This window comes from Schistocerca serialis, chromosome 8 (assembly GCF_023864345.2).
Source record: "Schistocerca serialis cubense isolate TAMUIC-IGC-003099 chromosome 8, iqSchSeri2.2, whole genome shotgun sequence".
Classification (NCBI taxonomy): Eukaryota; Metazoa; Arthropoda; class Insecta; order Orthoptera; family Acrididae; genus Schistocerca; species Schistocerca serialis.
The window spans coordinates 434,032,232-434,055,909 of NC_064645.1; the positions used below are offsets into that span (position 1 = coordinate 434,032,232).

The window sequence follows — 23,678 nt, forward strand, 5'->3', positions numbered from 1 at the left end:
ATTGCTGACATACGAAATTCACCCTCTAGTATTTCGCTTACTAACAGCCGCCCACACAGTTGCAGATGACATGATGTTTGCTGAGAAAAAACGGCAACAGAAAAAAAGCATAGAAAATATGTTGCAAACAGCGACAATAATTCTCAAAAACATGCTATAATATACAATAAATAAGGTAGTATGAAAGTATCCATTTACAAATATATTTCAAAAAATGAATAGTAAAAATGTAATAATGTGTCACTGTGTTTGTATAACTATGCTATTTTCTAAAAAAAAAAAAACCACTGGTGATGGTGATATTTGTCACTGAAACTAGTTTGGGAAAATAAACAAGGTGTTTTGCATCAAGGCGGACTCAATTTCTGATATTGTTGTACTGCACAGGTATTTCCCAACGACAACCTTTATTTCCTGTTATATATCTAAAAACAAAGATGATGTGACTTACCAAATGAAAGTGCTGGCAGGTCGACAGACACACAAACAAACACAAACATACACACAAAATTCAAGCTTTCGCAACAAACTGTTGCCTCATCAGGAAAGAGGGAAGGAGAGGGAAAGACGAAAGGATGTGGGTTTTAAGGGAGAGGGTAAGGAGTCATTCCAATCCCGGGAGCGGAAAGACTTACCTTAGGGGGAAAAAAGGACAGGTATACACTCGCACACACACACATATCCATCCACACATATACAGACACAAGCAGACATACTTAAAGACAAAGATTTTGGGCAGAGGTGTCAGTCGAGGCAGAAGTGCAGAGGCAAAGATGTTGTTGAATGACAGGTGAGGTATGAGTGGCGGCAACTTGAAATTAGCGGAGATTGAGGCCTGGTGGATAACGGGGAAGAGAGGATATATTGAAGAGCAAGTTCCCATCTCCGGAGTTCGGATAGGTTGGTGTTAGTGGAAAGTATCCAGATAACCCGGACGGTGTAACACTGTGCCAAGATGTGCTGGCCGTGCACCAAGGCGTGTTTAGCCACAGGGTGATCCTCATTACCAACAAACACTGTCTGCCTGTGTCCATTCATGCGAATGGACAGTTTGTTGCTGGTCATTCCCACATAGAATGCGTCACAGTGTAGGCAGGTCAGTTGGTAGATCACGTGGGTGCTTTCACACGTGGCTCTGCCTTTGATCGTATACACCTTCCGGGTTACAGGACTGGAGTAGGTGGTGGTGGGAGGGTGCATGGGACAGGTTTTACACCGGGGGGCGGTTACAAGGGTAGGAGCCAGAGGGTAGGGAAGGTGGTTTGGGGATTTCATAGGGATGAACTAAGAGGTTACGAAGGTTAGGTGGACGGCGGAAAGACACTCTTGGTGGAGTGGGGAGGATTTCATGAAGGATGGATCTCATTTCTGGGCAGGATTTGAGGAAGTCGTATTCCTGCTGGAGAGCCACATTCAGAATCTGATCCAGTCCCGGAAAGTATCCTGTCACAAGTGGGGCACTTTTGTGGTTCTTCTGTGGGAGGTTCTGGGTTTGAGAGGATGAGGAAGTGGCTCTGGTTATTTGCTTCTGTACCAGGTCGGGAGGGTAGTTGCGGGATGCGAAAGCTGTTGTCAGGTTGTTGGAGTAATGCTTCAGGGATTCCGGACTGGAAATTTTCCCAAATTAATCCGTCCTTTAACGTGTTTTAGCGGCAACACAACCACCTAACCTTCATGCACATCGCTGTCTACCAACCCAAGATCACCACAGGATCAACTTAACCAACACTTTTTCGCATTTTTTCATACCAGATCTCCAGTTATTTTCTAGTTCACCCTTATCTCTCCCCATATATTTTTATCTTTCATTTTCATTTCAACCTCATGTTACACTTTCCACCTTCTAATACCATGTCACCCTCACAACACCCCCACAACGACCCCATTAAGTTTTATTTACATTCCCTCTGCAAACATGCCTTCACCCTAGCCAGATTACGCTCGCATATTTTATTTTCTCAGGCTTGTCTGACATTTGGCATAACCCCCAAAGGCCTCACACTTAAAGTTCCCATCTCTGGCTGCAACCCTTCTTTCCATCAGTCCCTATACCAGTTCCAAACTGAACAATCCATTGCCCTCACCCACTTCATCCTCCTCCTACACATCAACTCAGCCAATGAACACACCCGTCAACTCCTATCCTTAATAAAAGTCCTCAATCTTTCCTCTCCCACATCCACACCGGCTATTCAGAGCATCCTCCTACAGGCCAACCGCAAATTAGAGCAGCATGCCACCCTTCACCTCAAAAAACTATCCAATCTCCTGGTTTCGCACCTCCGGAAAGGCAACTCACTCACCCTTCACAACCTTTCCAGCAAACCTCAACCACCTCTCATTGCACACAAACCCAGTCTCTCCCATCTACTCAGTCTCCCACTTCCAGCTCCACTCCCTCGAAAAACTCAAAATTCCAAGCAACACAATCTGGCACCACAACACCCTAATTCAGTAGTTAACCTTTCCTCCAAACCTCTCTCCCAATCTGAAACCTCTGTCCTATCCAAAGGCCTCACCTTCAGCCCCACTCCCAGATTCAACAAAACAGCCCTCGTCAAAGATTTACTGTCCTACACTCGTACTCTCTACTGGAAGTATCACTTTGCCACAAAGAAAAATGATCCTAATCCTACCCCTAATGATCCAACTCCCCAAGACACTATCCAAATTGAACCCTGCCTGGAACAGTTCCGTCCTCCGTCACAGCGGGACCCACCTCCTCTTCCTCAAAATCACCCTCTCCAAACCTTCCAGGAATTTCTGACTTCCAGCCTTGCCTCTCAATCCTTCTTAAAAAACCTTAATCCTACTCCCAACATCACCACTGCTGAAGCCCAGGCTATCCGTGATCTGAAGGCTGACCGGTCCATCATCATTCTTCCGGCGGACAAGGGTTCCACAACCGTGGTACTTGATCGTCGGGAGTATGTGGCTGAGGGACTGCGTCAGCTTTCAGACAACACCACATACAAAGTTTGCCAAGGTAATCCCATTCCTGATGTCCAGGCGGAGCTTCAGGGAATCCTCAGAACCTTAGGCCCCTTACAAAACCTTTCACCTGACTCCATCACCCTCCTGACCCCACCGACACCCCGCACCCCTACCTTCTACCTTCTTCCTAAAATTCACAAACCCAATCATCCTGGCTGTCCCATTGTAGCTGGTTACCAAGCCCCCACAGAACGTATCTCTGCCTACGTAGATCAACACCTTCAACCCATTACGTGCAGTCTCACATCCTTCATCAAAGACACCAACCACTTTCTCGAACGCCTGGAATCCTTACCTAATCCGTTACCCCCAGAAACCATCCTTGTAACCATTGATGCCACTTCCTTATACACAAATATCCCGCACGTCCAGGGCCTCGCTGCGATGGAGCACTTCCTTTCACGCCGATCACCTGCCACCCTACCTAAAACCTCTTTCCTCATTACCTTAGCCAGCTTCATCCTGACCCACAACTTCTTCACTTTTGAAGGCCAGACAATCCAACAATTAAAGGGAACAGCCATGGGTACCAGGATGGCCCCTTCATACGCAAACCTATTCATGGGTCGCTTAGAGGAAGCCTTCTTGGTTACCCAGGCCTGCCAACCCAAAGTTTGGTACAGATTTATTGATGACATCTTCATGATCTGGACTCACAGTGAAGAAGAACTCCAGAATTTCCTCTCCAACCTCAACTCCTTTGGTTCCATCAGATTCACCTGGTCCTACTCCAAATCCCATGCCACTTTCCTTGATGTTGACCTCCACCTGTCCAATGGCCAGCTTCACACGTCCGTCCACATCAAACCCACCAACAAGCAACAGTATCTCCATTACGACAGCTGCCTCCCATTCCACATCAAACGGTCCCTTCCCTACAGCCCAGGTCTTCGTGGCAAACGAATCTGCTCCAGTCCGGAATCCCTGAAGCATTACACCAACAACCTGGCAACAGCTTTCGCATCCCGCAACTACCCTCCCGACCTGGTACAGAAGCAAATAACCAGAGCCACTTCCTCATCCTCTCAAACCCAGAACCTCCCACAGAAGAACCACAAAAGTGCCCCACTTGTGACAGGATACTTTCCGGGACTGGATCAGATTCTGAATGTGGCTCTCCAGCAGGAATACGACTTCCTCAAATCCTGCCCAGAAATGAGATCCATCCTTCATGAAATCCTCCCCACTCCACCAAGAGTGTCTTTCCGCCGTCCACCTAACCTTCGTAACCTCTTAGTTCATCCCTATGAAATCCCCAAACCACCTTCCCTACCCTCTGGCTCCTACCCTTGTAACCGCCCCCGGTGTAAAACCACCTACTCCAGTCCTGTAACCCGGAAGGTGTACACGATCAAAGGCAGAGCCACGTGTGAAAGCACCCACGTGATCTACCAACTGACCTGTCTACACTGTGACGCATTCTATGTGGGAATGACCAGCAACAAAACTGTCCATTCGCATGAATGGACACAGGCAGACAGTGTTTGTTGGTAATGAGGATCACCCTGTCGCTAAACATGCCTTGGTGCACGGCCAGCACATCTTGGCACAGTGTTACACCGTCCGGGTTATCTGGATACTTTCCACTAACACCAACCTATCCGAACTCCGGAGATGGGAACTTGCTCTTCAATATATCCTCTCTTCCCGTTATCCACCAGGCCTCAATCTCCGCTAATTTCAAGTTGCCGCCACTCATACCTCACCTGTCTTTCAACAACTTCTTTGCCTCCACACTTCTGCCTCGACTGACATCTCTGCCCAAACTCTTTGTCTTTAAATATGTCTGCTTGTGTCTGTATGTGTGGATGGATATGTGCGTGAGTGCGAGTGTATACCCGTCCTTTTTTCCTCCTAAGGTAAGTCTTTCCGCTCCCGGGATTGGAATGACTCCTTACCCTCTCCCTTAAAACCCACATCCTTTCGTCTTTCCCTCTCCTTCCCTCTTTCCTGATGAGGCAACAGTTTGTTGCGAAAGCTTGAATTTTGTGTGTATGTTTGTGTTTGTTTGTGTGTCTGTCGACCTGCCAGCACTTTCATTTGGTAAGTCACATCATCTTTGTTTTCAGATATATATTTCCTACGTGGAATGTTTCCCTCTATTATAACCATATCATTAATTTGAACCCAACAATTACGTTTGTTATTGTCGCTGTTGCATCTCGAAATCTTTCCTGTCGTCTTATTTTCTCTTTATTTTCTCTTTCTGCTTTTACCAATAGTCTCACTTTCTATTCACCTTCCCTTTTTACCTTAATACAATTTTATCCCGCCTATATACACTCTATAATACGTAACCCACTTCCAAACCATAACCAAAAAATTTTTATTTTGCGCTTTCAACAATACCGCTGCTATAAAATCCACCGTTTCTAGTTCAATAACAGCTGCTTTAACGTATTAAACAACCATTTCGGCTAGTTCTAATAACTTTTACTTTATTTCCACTTCCGTTTTTCATACATCACTGATCATTTTTAGCCGCTCTCCACAGGTTTTAACGTCATTATTTACAATTGTTAGCCCCATTTTCGTAATCTTTCACCACAACACCACGCCTTTTAATACATTTACACGTTTTTTCGAAATTTTCCCGAATTTTTCTGTCCTTTAACGTGTTTTAGCAGCAACACAACCACCTAACCTTCATGCACATCGCTGTCTACCAACCCAAGTTCACCACAGGATCAACTTAACCAACACTTTTTCGCATTTTTTCATACCAGATCTCCAGTTATTTTCTAGTTCACCCTTATCTCTCCCCATATATTTTTATCTATCATTTTAATTTCAACCTCATGTTACACTTTCCACCTTCTAATACCATGTCACCCTCACAACACCACCACAACGACCACATTAAGTTTTATTTACATTCCCTCCGCAAACATGCCTTCACCCTAGCCAGATTAAGCTCGCATATTTTATTTTCTCAGGCTTGTCTGACATTTGGCATAACCCCCAAAGGCCTCACACTTAAAGTTCCCATCTCTGGCTGCAACCCTTCTTTCCATCAGTCCCTATACCAGTTCCAAACTGAACAATCCATTGCCCTCACCCACCTAATCCTTCACCTACACATCAACTCAGCCAATGAACACACCCGTCAACTCCTATCCTTAATAAAAGTCCTCAATCTTTCCTCTCCCACATCCACACCGGCTATTCAGAGCATCCTCCTACAGGCCAACCGCAAATTAGAGCAGCATGCCACCCTTCACCTCAAAAAACTATCCAATCTCCCGGTTTCCCACCTCCGGAAAGGCAACTCACTCACCCTTCACAACCTTTCCAGCAAACCTCAACCACCTCTCATTGCACACAAACCCAGTCTCTCCCATCTACTCAGTCTCCCACTTCCAGCTCCACTCCCTCGAAAAACTCAAAATTCCAAGCAACACAATCTGGCACCACAACACCCTAATTCAGTAGTTAACCTTTCCTCCAAACCTCTCTCCCAATCTGAAACCTCTGTCCTATCCAAAGGCCTCACCTTCAGCCCCACTCCCAGATTCAACAAAACAGCCCTCGTCAAAGATTTACTGTCCTACACTCGTACTCTCTACTGGAAGTATCACTTTGCCACAAAGAAAAATGATCCTAATCCTACCCCTAATGATCCAACTCCCCAAGACACTATCCAAATTGAACCCTGCCTGGAACAGTTCCGTCCTCCGTCACAGCGGGACCCACCTCCTCTTCCTCAAAATCACCCTCTCCAAACCTTCCAGGAATTTCTGACTTCCAGCCTTGCCTCTCAATCCTTCTTAAAAAACCTTAATCCTACTCCCAACATCACCACTGCTGAAGCCCAGGCTATCCGTGATCTGAAGGCTGACCGGTCCATCATCATTCTTCCGGCGGACAAGGGTTCCACAACCGTGGTACTTGATCGTCGGGAGTATGTGGCTGAGGGACTGCGTCAGCTTTCAGACAACACCACATACAAAGTTTGCCAAGGTAATCCCATTCCTGATGTCCAGGCGGAGCTTCAGGGAATCCTCAGAACCTTAGGCCCCCTACAAAACCTTTCACCTGACTCCATCAACCTCCTGACCCCACCGACACCTCGCACCCCTACCTTCTACCTTCTTCCTAAAATTCACAAACCCAATCATCCTGGCCGTCCCATTGTAGCTGGTTACCAAGCCCCCACAGAACGTATCTCTGCCTACGTAGATCAACACCTTCAACCCATTACGTGCAGTCTCACATCCTTCATCAAAGACACCAACCACTTTCTCGAACGCCTGGAATCCTTACCCAATCCGTTACCCCCAGAAACCATCCTTGTAACCATTGATGCCACTTCCTTATACACAAATGTCCCGCACGTCCAGGGCCTCGCTGCGATGGAGCACTTCCTTTCACACCGATCACCTGCCACCCTACCTAAAACCTCTTTCCTCATTACCTTAGCCAGCTTCATCCTGACCCACAACTTCTTCACTTTTGAAAGCCAGACATACCAACAATTAAAGGGAACAGCCACGGGTACCAAGATGGCCCCTTCGTACGCCAACCTATTCATGGGTCGCTTAGAGGAAGCCTTCTTGGTTACCCAGGCCTGCCAACCCAAAGTTTGGTACAGATTTATTGATGGCATCTTCATGATCTGGACTCACAGTGAAGAAGAACTCCAGAATTTCCTCTCCAACCTCAACTCCTTTGGTTCCATCAGATTCACCTGGTCCTACTCCAAATCCCATGCCACTTTCCTTGATGTTGACCTCCACCTGTCCAATGGCCAGCTTCACATGTCCGTCCACATCAAACCCACCAACAAGCAACAGTACCTCCATTACGACAGCTGCCGCCCATTCCACATCAAACGGTCCCTTCCCTACAGCCTAGGACTTCGTGGCAAACGAATCTGTTCCAGTCCGGAATCCCTGAAGCATTACACCAACAACCTGACAACAGCTTTCGCATCCCACAACTACCCTCCCGACCTGGTACAGAAGCAAATAATCAGAGCCACTTCCTCATCCTCTCAAACCCAGAACCTCCCACAGAAGAACCACAAAAGTGCCCCACTTGTGACAGGATACTTTCCGGGACTGGATCAGATTCTGAATGTGGCTCTCCAGCTGGGATACGGCTTCCTCAAATCCTGCCCAGAAATGAGATCCATCCTTCACGAAATCCTCCCCACTCCACCAAGAGTGTCTTTCCGCCGTCCACCTAACCTTCGTAACCTCTTAGTTCATCCCTATGAAATCCCCAAACCACCTTCCCTACCCTCTGGCTCCTACTCTTGTAACCGCCCCCGGTGTAAAACCTGTCCCATGCACCCTCCCACCACCACCTACTCCAGTCCTGTAACCCGGAAGGTGTACACGATCAAAGGCAGAGCCACGTGTGAAAGCACCCACGTGATCTACCAACTGATCTGCCTACACTGTGACGCATTCTATGTGGGAATGACCAGCAACAAACTGTCCATTCGCATGAATGGACACAGGCAGACAGTGTTTGTTGGTAATGAGGATCACCCTGTCGCTAAACATGCCTTGGTGCACGGCCAGCACATCTTGGCACAGTGTTACACCGTCCGGGTTATCTGGATACTTTCCACTAACACCAACCTATCCGAACTCCGGAGATGGGAACTTGCTCTTCAATATATCCTCTCTTCCCATTATCCACCAGGCCTCAATCTCCGCTAATTTCAAGTTGCCGCCACTCATACCTCACCTGTCATTCAACAACATCTTTGCCTCTGCACTTCTGCCTCGACTGACATCTCTGCCCAAACTCTATGTCTTTAAAATATGTCTGCTTGTGTCTGTATATGTGTGGATGGGTATGTGTGTGTGTGTTTGTGTGCGAGTGTATACCCGTCCTTTTTTCCTCCTAAGGTAAGTCTTTCCGCTCCCGGGATTGGAATGACTCCTTACCCTCTCCCTTAAAACCCACATCCTTTCGTCTTTCCCTCTCCTTCCCTCTTTCCTGATGAGGCAACAGTTTGTTGCGAAAGCTTGAATTTTGTGTGTATGTTTGTGTTTGTTTGTGTGTCTGTCGACCTGCCAGCACTTTCATTTGGTATGTCACATCATCTTTGTTTTTAGATATATATTTCCTACGTGGAATGTTTCCCTCTATTATAACCATATCATTTATTTCCTGTTAGTTAGATAAGACTCAAACCATTTTGCAACACTACTGTTGACACCACAAAATTCTAATTTACTCAAGAGAATGCTGTGATTCACAGTCAAATGCTTATGACAGGTCATAGAAAATGCCATTATCCATGATATGTTTATTCCTTGTGTAATCCATGGTTTATTTTTAGACTTATGTTTGATTTAATTTACCTATAGGAGAAAATAATTTTCAAAAGAGGAAGTAACTTTATTAATGAATGCTTTGTATTTTCCATTTGAGTCACAAGTATTATAAACATCTATCCAGTTCATGTCTTTGAGCAATCTCCTAAAATTCTCAATTTTTGACTGATCTATTACCGACCTGAACTCAAGATTTAATAGATTATTTATTGTGACAAGTTTCAACATTTAACACAAGGTGTTGCTTGTCATGAATCAAATAGCTCATTTACTATCGTTTCAACATTTAACACAAGGTGTTGCTTGTCATGAATCAAATAGCTCATTTACTATCGTTTTGGTGGTATGACATTTTTTCCTAGATTTGTCTAAAAGATATTGTCAAGAGCAGTCTCAGAGCATTTACATACCATAAGTGCAAAAAAATATTACACCACTATTGTGTTTTTCTTTCCATTCATAACGTATAACATATTTCACCAAGAACAAAGTACTTCGCTTATATTCAATCTACATCAAGCATACAAAAATATAAAATAAAATAAAAAAATATACAGCTAGATTGGAAAAACCTGATGACCAGTAACAACAATTGAATTAATAAAGATGAACAAACATTATATAGTGGGAGAGTAAAGTGATGACTAGGCATGCAGGCAAGAACTTTAACGTTTTAATTTTGCTTATGTGGCCACACAGTTCTTCAGAAAACACAGAGAAGACATAAAAGACACAGTGTCCCCACTGTACAACCTGAGTGGGGTGTAGTGTTTTTCCATGCAGAGTCTCTGAATTTGTTCAGCATCTGCTGTCATGCCTACTCAGTGGCTCTCTATGGTGCAACAGTATTCTAGAATTTATCACTTTTGCATATTGTATGCTCATATGTGATAAACTTTTTATTTGTACAGAGAGCACTGAAGATCCTATTACACTTTACTGGGCCATACTCAACATTTCTTTCACCTCTGTTTAAACATTTGCCATTGAATACAAGATACTGCATTCTAGTGATCAAATATTCATCAATCTATTCGCATATCTGTGAAGGTGCTCTATATTACTGTATCTTAGTCGTTAGTCAAAACTATGGTACAGGGTCAAGGAGTGCCTTTCAGAAATCTAAGAAGATGGAACAACGGCTTGTCTGAATGTAATACTTGTAAGATATCGTGAGTGAATAAAGCAAGCTATGTTTCACATGAAGGCTTTATTCCTGAATCGATGCTGAGTTTTTAGTGAAGGCTCTTTTCTTCTAAGGCAACATCACGATGTTGCAGCTTAGAATATGCTCTAAAAGCCTCAACAAGCATACATTAGCAAAATTGGCGTGCAATTCTCTGCATCCTCTTTTTGTAAACAGAAGTGAGGTATGCTATTTTCCAGTGGAGTGGGACCATTTTCAACATGAGAGATTACTCATAAGTACAATATACACTCTAAGACAAAGAAAGATGCACTACAAAGAAATTATTCAAACGGGACAAAAATTGGTAATGTGATGTACATATACAGACAAACAAATGATTACAATTTCAGAAAAATTGTACAATTCATTCAAGAGAAAAAGCTTCACAAATAGAGAAAGTCAATAATACTTCGGTTCACCTCTGGCCCTTATGCAAGCAATTATTCGGCATAGCACTGATTGTCTGAGTTGCTGGATGTCCTCCTGTGGGATTACTGTGCCAAATTCTGTCTGATTGGTGAGTTAGATTGTCAAAATTTTGAGCTGGTTGGATGGCCCTGCCCATGATGCTCCAAAAGTTCACAGTTGGGGAGAGAAACAGCAACCTTGCTGGACAAGGTACAGTTTGATAAGCAGGAAGACAAACAGCAGATGGCTGTTGAAATGTACGAGGGCAGTTCAATAAGTAATGCAACACATTTTTTTTCTGAAACAGGGGTTGGTTTATTCAGCATTGAAATACACCAGGTTATTCCCGAATCTTTTAGCTACACAACACTATTTTTCAACGTAATCTCCATTCAATGCTACGGCCTTACGCCACCTTGAAATGAGGGCTTGTATGCCTGCACGGTACCATTCCACTGGTCGATGTCGGAGCCAACGTCGTACTGCATCAATAACTTCTTCATCATCCGCGTAGTGCCTCCCACGGATTGCGTCCTTCATTGGGCCAAACATATGGAAACCCGACGGTGCGAGATCGGGGCTGTAGGGTGCATGAGGAAGAACAGTCCACTGAAGTTTTGTGAGCTCCTCTCAGGTGCGAAGACTTGTGTGAGGTCGTTCGTTGTCATGAAGAAGGAGAAGTTCGTTCAGATTTTTGTGCCTACGAACACGCTGAAGTCGTTTCTTCAATTTCTGAAGAGTAGCACAATACACTTCAGAGTTGATCGTTTGACCATGGTGAAGGACATCGAACAGAATAACCCCTTCAGCATCCCAGAAGACTGTAACCATGACTTTACCAGCTGAGGGTATGGCTTTAAACTTTTTCTTGGTAGGGGAGTGGGTGTGGCGCCACTCCATTGATTGCCGTTTTGTTTCAGGTTCGAAGTGATGAACCCATGTTTCATCGCCTGTAACAATCTTTGACAAGAAATTGTCACCCTCAGCCACATGACGAGCAAGCAATTCCGCACAGATGGTTCTCCTTTGCTCTTTATGGTGTTCGGTTAGGCAACGAGGGACCCAGCGGGGAAAAAACCTTTGAATATCCCAACTGGTGAACAATTGTGACAGCACTACCAACAGAGATGTCAAGTTGAGCACTGAGTTGTTTGATGGTGATCCGTCGATCATCTCGAACAAGTGTGTTCGCACGCTCCGCCATTGCTGGAGTCACAGCTGTGCACGGCCGGCCCGCACGCGGGAGATCAGTCAATCTTGCTTGACCTTGCTGCGATGATGACACACGCTTTGGCCAATGACTCACCGTGCTTTTGTCCACTGCCAGATCACCGTAGACATTCTGCAAGCGCCTATGAATATCTGAGATGCCCTGGTTTTCCGCCAAAAGAAACGCGATCACTGCCCGTTGTTTGCAACGCACATCCGTTACAGACGCCATTTTAACAGCTCCGTACAGCGCTGCCACCTGTCGGAAGTCAATGAAACTATACGAGACGAAGCGGGAATGTTTGAAAATATTCCACAAGAAATTTCCGGTTTTTTCAACCAAAATTGGCCGAGAAAAAAAATGTGTTGCATTACTTATTGAACTGCCCTCGTAACAAAATGGGATATAGAATATTGTTGACATACTCGTAGTAAAGTCTTCAAAAGAAGCACTTGAGAATTCATGACGTCCACAAAGAGATGGCCCCAGTATGCCAATACTAATAATTTTTGAGAGGTGCATATGGGACCTGAAGATGGCATACTGAATTGCCGAAACTGGTAGTGAAAACAAAGTAAAATAACTTCTCAAGTTCTAGAGTCAGACCATCTCCATGCCAATGTGCATTTAGTTGTCAGTTATAGGACTCTGTACTTCAACAGTTATTAGTTGTGTTAATGTTCTTGTCATTATTTGTGTGCAGTTATCAGCCAACATAATTTTAATGTACATAGCGGTTGTCAAAAAGAGTGTAGATACAGTAGTTTTAGCGACAAGAATGGTATGTGGCGTTCACAGAAGTGCATAGTGTAAAGCCAGTCCTCTGCCACCAGCTCAACACCCCAGCAAGAGTTATATCATGCTGTTAATTCAGCAGCAACATTCCATTTTCAGGTTGACACTGGTCCTCTGTGCCCTTGTGAGCCTGGAAACATACCATCGAATGGCTCAACCTGCTCTCTCCTCCACAAATTGTCATTTGGTCTGTTATGGAAACCAGCCCATTCCTGTTCAAGGAGAAATCACGACTGACGTCGAGTATCAACTCATCACAAGGGCAATCATATCTTTGGCAGCAGTCAGAACAACTTTGAAGAACATTTTTGGTCTCAATGCATTCACGGTCTTTGGGTTTCAAGACATGATAGATTTTCTTTATGACTCTGTTATGTTCCAGGAACTGGATTATCTCTGCCATGAGTTTGGTGTCATGTTTTGGACACACATCACCCCCAAACCAAGAGCCATACCTACATTTTGTCATGTTCAATCTATTCCCTTCACCCTGGGATCAGCTGTCAAGGAGGAACTTCATGGGTTGCATGGCCTGGGCATCACTGCACTGGTCACCTCTAGCCATGGTCTACGCCACTGGTTGTCATTCGCAAACCGTCAATGGCACTTCATTCATGTGGAGATTTCAAATCCACCATTAATGCTAAGTCATTAGTGGACGCTTAACTGATCCCACAAACCGATGAAATCCTTGCGAAATTGGCAGATGGTGAATGTTTATCAAAAATTGATTTGGCGGGGGCCATATCTACAGCTTTGTTTGGATTTCACTTCCCAGCAGATTATTGTTACCAACATCCTGTTCCCCAGAATTTTATAAAACAGACGTTGTGTTTTCAGACTGATGATCAAGTGCAGTATATATTGTGTATGCTTCCAATCAGAGCAAAGTGCATACAGAAAGCCACTCAGCAAGATCCAGTGCTCTGTCAGGTGTCTCTATGTGAGTAGAAAGACTGTCCACAATTGGTGCCTGCTACAGTATCATGCCTGCTTTGCAATTTTTTTCCTTTTTCATAATCAGCTGGCAGTGGTTGATGGAAAACTCCTTAGTAAGGACTTGGATGAAGTCTGTGTTCTCATCCCACCAGTCCTGCAGTTCCAGACTCTTGTGCTTCTCCACTGGGGCATATCCAACACGATAATGCTAGTGAGATATTTTGTTTACTGGCCTGACATTGATGCAGCAATTGAGAAGCTTGTCCACAGGTGCAAACAGTGTGCTGAGCATCACAGACAGCCCCCCCACCCACTAACTTTTGCTCTGAGGCTCACTCCCAATCAGCTATGGCACTGCATCCACATTGATATTTTGTGGGTTCTTCATGTCATTCCATGTGGTTAATAGTGGTGGATACACAGTCAAATCATCCATATGTCAGGCTAATACGCTCCACTTTGGCAGAAGCTACTGTGAGTGCTTTATCACAGATTTTTGAGATCAAAGGATTGACATGGACAATCATCTCCAATAATGGCCCACAATGGCCTCACCATTGATCCATAATTTAAGCATCCTGAACAGTACTACTCACATCACATCCACACCATTTCACTCCAAATGAAACGATGAGACAGAACACATGTTGTTTACGTTTAAGACACAGTTAGCAAAGAGCTTAGCTGACTCGACTGTCAATACAACATTGCCTCTGTTCCTATATGTGTATAGGACATGAAACTTCCTAGCAGATTAAAACTGTGTGCCGGACCGAGACTCGAACTCGGGACGGACCTTTGCCTTTCGCGGGCAAGTGCTCTACCAACTGAGCTACCCAAGCACGACTCACGCCCTGTCCTCACAGCTTTAATTCCGCCAGTACCTCGCCTCCTATCTTCCAAACTTCACAGAAGCTCTCCTGTGAACCTTGCAGAACTACCACTCCTGGATGAAAGGATATTGCGGAGACATGGCTTTGCCACAGCCTGAGGGATGTTTCTACATATAGAACATGTTGAATAGTCGCAGCACAGCCCAGCAGAGGTTCTCCATGGCTAACCCCAGGTGCTGTTACATCTGCTCCGGACTGTGACAAGGCCTCTGGCACAATATGCTGTGGGTGAATCAGCCTGGGCGTGGACCTCCGTTTGGCAGTTGAGATGGGCCCAACTAAGGTTTGGGAGACGCAAAGCCAGCAAATGTTCACCGTGGACACTGGTGGGGCATTGCTCTACAGCCACTGGAATCAACTTCACCCTCAATGGGGCAATGACCCACTGCAGCTGCAGCAGACACTGGCACAGAGGGCCCTCCTGCAGGCACCGGCCCCTCCCAGGGGCCAGGTGACATGGGGGCTCCCCTTACCTGGATGCGGCGGTGGGCACCAATAACATCAAGATGGAGCCACTGCCCACCCCAGCCCATCAATTGGCATCTGATGGTGGCTTCCCAGATACCGCGAGTTTATCGGAGCATCAGGCAGATGCCCTCTCGTCACTGCCTCTGTCTCTTGCCACCACATAGGGTACAGAGCCCCCACATGTGAAACACCACTACAGCCAGTGCCCCACTAACCAGCTCATTTCAGCCTGTACACCCTGCTAGGCCAGAGACAGCTGATGGCCAATCCATGTGAAGGCGATGCCTCTTCAGATGCTATTGTGTTGCGGTGCGGCTGCTGTTGTGCTGCTGCTATCATTGCTGTTGTCACCTCCAGGTCACCTGGGTGTATCAGATGGGTTCCTCCCCTGCAACAATTTGACCAGTGTGATCTGCTTTTTTCGCATGCCAGTGCCTGTGGTACTGGCTCCAAAGAAGAGGGAAGGGATATGGTGGTGTGCCCATGCAATCTATCCGATGTTAGCAGTGCCTGGGCAAGGCAAGCATGCCACTGTCACCCACAGCCAGTGCCCCTGCCAAAAAATACGAACCTGTCAGACCGCTGCCAGTGGGGCCTCGTCCACTTGCACCTTCTCTGCCGTACGGAAATGTTCTTGAGAGAGACCTACTCCGTGCTGATGTGCACTTAGTTGTCAGTGATAGCACTCTGTATTTGGACAGTTAATAGTTGTGTTAATGTTCTTGTCATTAGTTCACGTGCAGTTATCAGCCATCGTAATTTGTGTGTGTGTAGTGGCTGTCAATCAAGAGTGTAGATACAGCACTTAGTGTACCTTATAAGTTTGCAACAGTAATGCCTACACTATTTGCAGAAAGACAGTACACTTCACAAACACACACACTTTAAGAACATGCATAATCAATACTGATACATGTGTCTACATTCAATACTCATGATGATTTTTTTTCTAACATTTTAATGTCAATACTTGACAAATAGGTAAAAGAGCTAGATGTCCTTGTAAAAACAGAACATGTAACATAGTCTGTTGTCATTTTTGCTTTGCACACAGAATAAAGGCCTATTTATCATTTTTAAGATATTTAATACAAACTGTGTAACAAAAAGGTTACAGAGGATTTTTGGTCAAAAAATAATGACTTAATCTACAAGAAAGTTATAGTTTTGAAACTTAGCCACTTGATATTTTGTATCATCACTATCTGACTCATAAAAAGTACCACAGACCTTATTCAAAAACTTGAGTAGGTATTTTGAACTCAATGTTTGCTTTCTACATTTTGGATCAGATGATTTTTCAGATATTTGACAAGTTTCTGTTTCATCTTCTTTGCCCATCAATATAATTGCCACCTTTTCTGTTATTAATCTCTCACGTTCTTCTCTGCTTCTAGTCATAAGGATAGGGACACTGCATTTGGTTTTTTTTGGACCTGTTGGCAGAAAATTATGTTACAGGAAGACTGTTTACAAACAAAAAAAAAAAAAAAACTATAAATTTTGAACACTTCTTAAAACTTTAAAGCTAGTGACCATTGTTTTCTGTTATACGTGCGTATGCACCACACATAAGTCTGCTACATGTGAGTCATTGCCTTTCCCTTTTTTACGTAATGCAAGGCACAGTCCTATTGGAAGTGGTACATCTAGACCTGCCAAGTATAGACTTGGCTGTCTATGGATTCATTGTGGGGGTACAGATAGACAGTCATGCGAAATACTTTTGAACAATTTTTCTGAAAATTGTCTTGAGCTAGCTCGGTAGCCCACACACTGCAAATATCTTAGACCTTGCAGCTACAAATAGACCAGACCTTATCGACAATGTCAGTATAGAAGTGGGGATTAGCGATCATGATGTCATTATAGCAACTATGATAACGAAAGTCAATAAAACAGTCAAGAAGGCTAGGAGAGTGTTTGTGCTAGATAGAGCAGATGAACATCTCACTTAGATGGTGAATTGGCATCACATAGATCCAGTAAGATATATGGAGAGGAATTATGGGCAAAGTTTTAGCAGACTGTAAATTGTGGTCTAGAGATGTATGTGCCTAGTAAGTGGTTAAAGGATGGAAAAGACCCACCATGGGTTAATAACGAAATTTAGCGGATGCTGAGGAAGCAGAGGCTGCTGCACTCTTGGTTCAAAAGGGAATGCATAAATGAAGACAAGCGAAGATTAGTGGAGATTCATGCGTCTGAAGATCTCTATGCACGATGCATACAACTACTGCCACTGTCCCACCATAGCAAAAGATCTGGCAGAGAAACTGAGAAAATTCTGGTTGTATGTAAAATTGCTAAGCGGGTCTAAGGCTACCATTCAGTCCCTTGTTGACCAGTCTGGTGTGGCAGTTGAAGATAGCAAAACAAAAGTAGAAGTTTTAAATTTCCAAGTTCAAGAAATCATTCACACAGGACAATCGTACAAACATATCATCATTTGACCATCGGACAGATTCCCATATGGATGACATAGTAATAAGTGTACCTGGCATAGGGAAACAACTGAAAGATTTGAAAGCAAATAAATCACCAAGTCCAGATGGAATCCCAGTTTGATTTTACAAAGAGTACTCTATGGCACTAGCCCTTTACTTAGCTTGCATTTATCATGAATCTCTCACCCAGCACAAAGTCCCAAGCGACTGGACCAAAGCACAGGAGACTCTGGAATATAATAAACTTTCTTGAGACTGAGAAGCTTATGTTCATGATTCAGCATGGTTTCAGAAAGTGCCGCTCATGCAAATCTCAGCTTGTCCTTTTCTCACATGATAACTGGGAACTATGGATGAAGGGCAATGGGTGTATTCCATATTTATGGATTTCCGGAAAGCATTTGACGCGGTGCCCCATTGCAGGCTGTTAATGAAGGTATGAGGATACAGAATAAGTTCACAGATATGTGAGTGGCTCGAAGACTTCTTAAATAATAAGAACCCAGTATGTTGTCCTCGACGGTGAGTGTTCATCAGAGACAAGGGTACCATCAGGAGTGCCCCAGGGAAGTAGATAGGACCACTGTTCTTCTGTAAATACATAAGTGATTTCACTGACAGTGTGGGTAGCAATCTGTGGCTGTTTGCTGATGATGCCATGGTGTACCGTAAGGTGTCATAGTCGAGTGACTGTAGGAAGAGACAAGATGAGTTTGACAAAATTTCCAGTTGGTGTGATGAGTGGCAGCTAGCCCTACACATGGAAGTTAATGTAGATGAGTAGGTAGATCAAACCCGTAATGTTTGGATACAATATTACTTGTGTCCTGCTTGGCACTGTCAAGTCATTCAAATATCTGGGCTTAATGATGTAAAGCGATATGAGATGGAACGAGCACATGAGAACTGTGGTAGGGAAGGCAAATAGTCAACTTCAGTTTGTTGGGAGAATTGTAGGAAAGAGCGGTTCACCTGTAAAGGAGACCACATATAGGATGCTGGTGCAATCTATTCTTGAGTACTGCTTGAAAGTCTGGGATCCATATCAGGTCGGATTGAAGTAAGACATCGAAGCAATTCAGAGGACAGCTGCTAGCTTTGTTACCTGTAGGTTTGAAAAGCACATGTTAAGGAGATGCTTCAGGAACTAAAATGGGAATTGCTGGAAGGAAGGCGACATTCTTTCGAGAAACAATATTTAGGAAATTTAGAGAACCGCCATTTGAAGCAGATTGCCGAATGATTCTACTGGCACCAACACACATTGCTCATAAGGATCATGAAGAAAAAGATATGAGAAATTAGGCTCACACAGAGGCATAGAGACAGTCGTTTTTCACTTGCTTTGTTTGTGAGTGGAATAGGAAATCAAATGACAAATAGTAGTACAGGATACCCTCTACCATATGTCATATGGTGGCTTGCGAAGTATCGATGTAGATGTAGAGCTACATGAAATCAGCAAATAAACCTTGAAAATTTAGCTTTTGAAATTCTAATTAGCGTTTATATTTTTGATGTCTTTATACACTTAAACAATCCAACCAAATCTCTTATCATAAAATTGATTTTTTCTTTTGCATTGTTCACTTATCGCGAATTAACAAAACATTAAATCATATTGGTTAATTAACAGTGTGAATTTCCAGTTATCTGTCTGGCGAAAATACTCAAAAAGTAGCTTTACTTCTATTTTAGAAAATCTTGGTCAATAATTATGAAAAATAAAGAGTAAAGAATACAGCAGATAATAGAAAAAACAGCCATTTCAAAACTCAAGTAACCAACGTATATTTGTCACTATCATATCAAACATTTTTGTGTTTAGCGCAAGGATACTGTATTTATGTCTGTACAGGGAATGAGGCGAATAATAAAGGAGCAAAAAATTTATAGGCAGCAAATAAAAAAATTTTACACTACAATAATTCCACATGCAACAAAGAAAAAAAAGTACTTCCCTATTTTAAATCTAGTAAAGTTCTGTAATCCACAGATGGTGATTTTCTACTGTGTATCTTAGATTCGATGCTTTTTTCTTGACTCACTTTCATTTCTTCATTATTCTATCACGTCTAAATAAAACGTTTGTGATTTAGTGTTCTCTTTTCAATGACGTGGAATATGACACAGGCATACTTGTTTTATATACTCCGTGGTAACTCAGTAGAGCGTAAATACATATTTGTTGGACAGGTTAGCAGAACATCATACCTAGCACACATGTACAGTAGTTATGCAACATTTATTTGTTTACAGTCATAATTTTTGCCCTTTTGTCATCTATATGTGGTCCCCCCCTGAACCATGTACCTTGCTGTTGGGGGTTGGGGTTGGTTGGGGGAAGGCTTGCGTGCCTCAGCGATACAGATGGCCATACTGTAGGTGCAACCACAAAGGAGGGGTACTGTTGAGAGGCCAGACAAACGTGTGGTTCCTGAAGAGCAGCGGCAGCCTTTTCAGTAGTTGCAGGGGTAACAGTCTGGATGATTGACTGATCTGGCCTTGTAACACTAACCAAAACGGCCTTGCTGTGCTGGTACTGCGAACGACTGAAAGCAAGGGGAAACTACGGTCGTAATTTTTCCCGAGGGCAGGCATGCAGCTTTACTGTATAGTTAAATGATGATGGCGTCCTCTGGGTAAAATATTCCGGAGGTAAAATAGTCACCCATTCGGATCTTCGGGGAGGGACTGCTCAGAAGGACGTCATTATCAGGAGAAAGAAAACTGGCGTTCTCCATAACGGAGTGTGGAATGTCAGATCCATTAATTGGGAATGCAGGTTAGAAAATTTAAAAAGGGAAATGGATAGGTTAAAGTTAGATATAGTGGGAATTAGCAAAGTTTGTTGGCAGGAGGAACACAACTTCTGGTCAGGTGAATACAAGGTTATAAATACAAAATCAAATAGAGGTACTGCAGAAGTAGGTTTAATGATGAATAAAAAAAATAGGAGCGCAAGTAAGCTACAACAAACAGCATAGTGAACGCATTATTGTACCCAAGATAGACACAAAGCCCACGCCTACCACAGTAGCACAAGTTCATATGCCAACTACCTCCACATATGACGAAGAGATTGATGAAATGTATGATGAGATAAAAGAAACTATTCAGATAGTGAAGGGAAATGAAAATGTAATAGTCACAGGTGACTGGAATTTGGTAGTGGGAAAAGGAAGAGAAGGAAAAGTAGTAGGTGAATATGGAATGGGAGTAAGGAATGAAAGAGGAAGCCGTCTGGTAGAATTCTGCACAGAGCATAACTTAATCATAGCTAACACTTGGTTCAAGAATCATAAAAGAAGGTTGTGTACACGGAAGAGGCCTGGCGACACTGGAAAGTTTCAGATAGGTTATATAATGGTAAGACAGAGATTTAGGAACCAGGTTTTAAATTTTAAGACATTTCCAGGGGCAGATGTGGACTCTGACCACAATCTATTGGTTATGATCTGTAGACTAAAACTGAAGAAACTGCAAAAAGGTGGGAATTTAAGGAGATGGGACCTGAATAAACTGAAAGGACCAGAGGTTGTAGAGAGTTTCACAGAGAGCATTAGGGAACAATTGACAAGAATGGAGGAAAGAAATACAGTAGAAGAAGAATGGGTAGCTTTGAGAGATGAAATAGTGAAGACAGCAGAAGACCAAGTAGGTAAAAAGACGAGGGCTAGTAGAAATCCTTGGGTAACTGAAGACATATTGAATTTAATTGATGAAAGGAGAAAATATAAAAATGCAGTAAATGAAGCAGGCAAAAAGAAATACAAATGTCTCACAAATGAGATCAACAGGATGTGCAAAATGGCTAAGCACGGATGGATAGATGGATAGACGACAAGAGCTCAGATGGAAACCCTGTTCTAAGCAAAGAAGGGAAAGCAGAGAGGTGGAAGGAGTACACAGAGGGTCTATACAAGGGCGATGTACTTGAAGATAATATTATGGAAATGGAAGAGGAGGTAGATGAAGATGAAATGGGCGATATGATACTGCATGAAGAGTTTGACAGAGCACTGAAAGACCTAAGTCGAGACAAGGCCCCAGGAGTAGACAACATTCCATTATAACTACTGACAGCCTAAGGAGAGCCAGTCCTGACAAAACTCTATCATCTGGTGAGCAAGATGTATGAGACAGGCGAAATACCCTCAGACTTCAAGAAGAATATAATACTTCCAATCCCACAGAAAGCAGGTGTTGACAGATGTGAAAATTACCGAACTATCAGCTTAATAAGTCACAGCTACAAAATACTAATGTGAATTCTTTACAGGCAAATGGAAAAACTGGTAGAAGCCGACCTCGGGGAAGATCAGTTTGGATTCTGTAGAAATGTTGGAACACGCGAGGCAATATTGACCCTATGACTTATCTTAGAAGAAAGATTAAGGAAAGGCAAACCTATGTTTCTAGCATTTGCAGACTTAGAGAAAGCTTTTGACAATGTTGACTGGAATACTCTCTTTCAAATTCTGAAGGTGGCAGGAGAGTCGAGGGACATGAAAGGGAAGGAGTGGTTGGGAAGGGAGTGAGAAAGGGTTGTAGCCTCTCCCCGATGTTATTCAATCTGTATATTGAGCAAGCAGTAAAGTAAACAAAAGAAATATTTGGAGTAGGAATTAAAATCCATGGAGAAGAAATAAAAACTATAAGGTTTGCTGATGACATTGTAATTCTGTCAGAGACAGCAAAGGACCTGGAAGAGCAGTTGAATGGAACGGAATGTGTCTTGAAAGGAGGATATAAGATGAACATTAACAAAAGCAAGATGAGGATAATAGAATGTAGTCAAATTAAATTGGATGATGCTGAGGGAATTAGATTAGGAAATGAGACACTTAAAGTAGCAGATGAGTTATGTTATTTGGGGAGCAAAATAACTGATGATGGTCGAAGTAGAGAGGATATAAAATGTAGACTGGCAATGGCAAGGAAAACGTTTCTGAATAAGAGACATTTGTTAACATCAAGTATAGATTTAAGTGTCAGGAAGTCATTTCTGAAAGTATTTGTATGGAGTGTGGCAAAGTATGTAAGTGAAACATGGACGATGAATAGTTTGGACAAGAAGAGAATAGAAGCTTTCGAAATGTGGTGCTACTGAAGAATGCTGAAGATTATATGGGTAGATCATATAACTAATGAGGAGATACTGAACAGAATAGGGGAGAAGAGGGATTTGTGGCACAACTTGACTAGAAGAAGGGATCAGTTGGTAGGACATGCTCTGAGGCATCAAGGGATCACAAATTTATTATTGTAAGGCAGTTTGGAGGGTAAAAATCGTACAGGGAGACCAAAAGACGAATACACTAAGCAGATACAGAAGGATGTAGGTTGCACTAGGTACTGGGAGATGATGAAGCTTGCACAGGATAGAGTAGCATGGAGAGCTGTATCAAACCAGTCTCTGGACTGAAGACCACCACCACCACCACCACCACCACCACAACAACAACAACAACAACAACAATGGTGAATTATACTAATTTTAGTAAATTTAGCTGCAGTATACCATTTGCATTTTATTGCACTTTGAAATTGCTCAAAAACTTGATGCATTATACCCAAGTAGCACTGGAGTAACCATGTTTTTTTTTCTTCCAAACCACTTCACATTTATAGCATATGCGAATTTCACGTAGCTCTAGGAATGTCACTCCCTTCTTCCAACCTTCAAACTAACTTACCTAGCTAGTTGTAGGGGGACCAATAGTTTAATGGGGACTCTGAACCTCCATCCAACTCAGTATCAGTGATTAAAAAAAAGAGAGAGAGAGAGAGAGATAACAGATTGATACAATAATTTTCTATTAGTAATTATTGCTCCACTAACTGGGTATCTCTCATCCATTTCCCACATCTACTCCTTCCACTCTAGAAAATCACAAGGTGCTTTATTACACTTGTAAAATTATTCCTTGTTCAAAGTGCTGTTGACTCCAGAATTCACTGGTGTGTTGATAGTGAGGTATCCACTAACCCAGGCACCAACATGTCACACAACTGATGAAGAGCGAAACATAGTCAACA

General features: G+C 43.3%; 1 protein-coding gene across 4 annotated transcripts in view; it reads right to left on the bottom strand.

The window, feature by feature from the left end:
• LOC126416674 (uncharacterized) overlaps positions 1 to 23,678 on the bottom strand; it is a 213,201-nt gene that overhangs the window by 98,048 nt on the left and 91,475 nt on the right. For all 4 annotated transcript variants that reach the window (XR_007575492.1, XM_050084477.1, XM_050084476.1 and 1 more), the window contains exon 5: positions 16,420 to 16,625. Coding sequence is in view for 3 of the 4 variants with exons in the window: in XM_050084477.1 (XP_049940434.1) it covers positions 16,420 to 16,625 (206 nt within the window). In the remaining variant the exon portion in view is untranslated. The remainder of the gene's footprint in view (positions 1 to 16,419; positions 16,626 to 23,678) is intronic.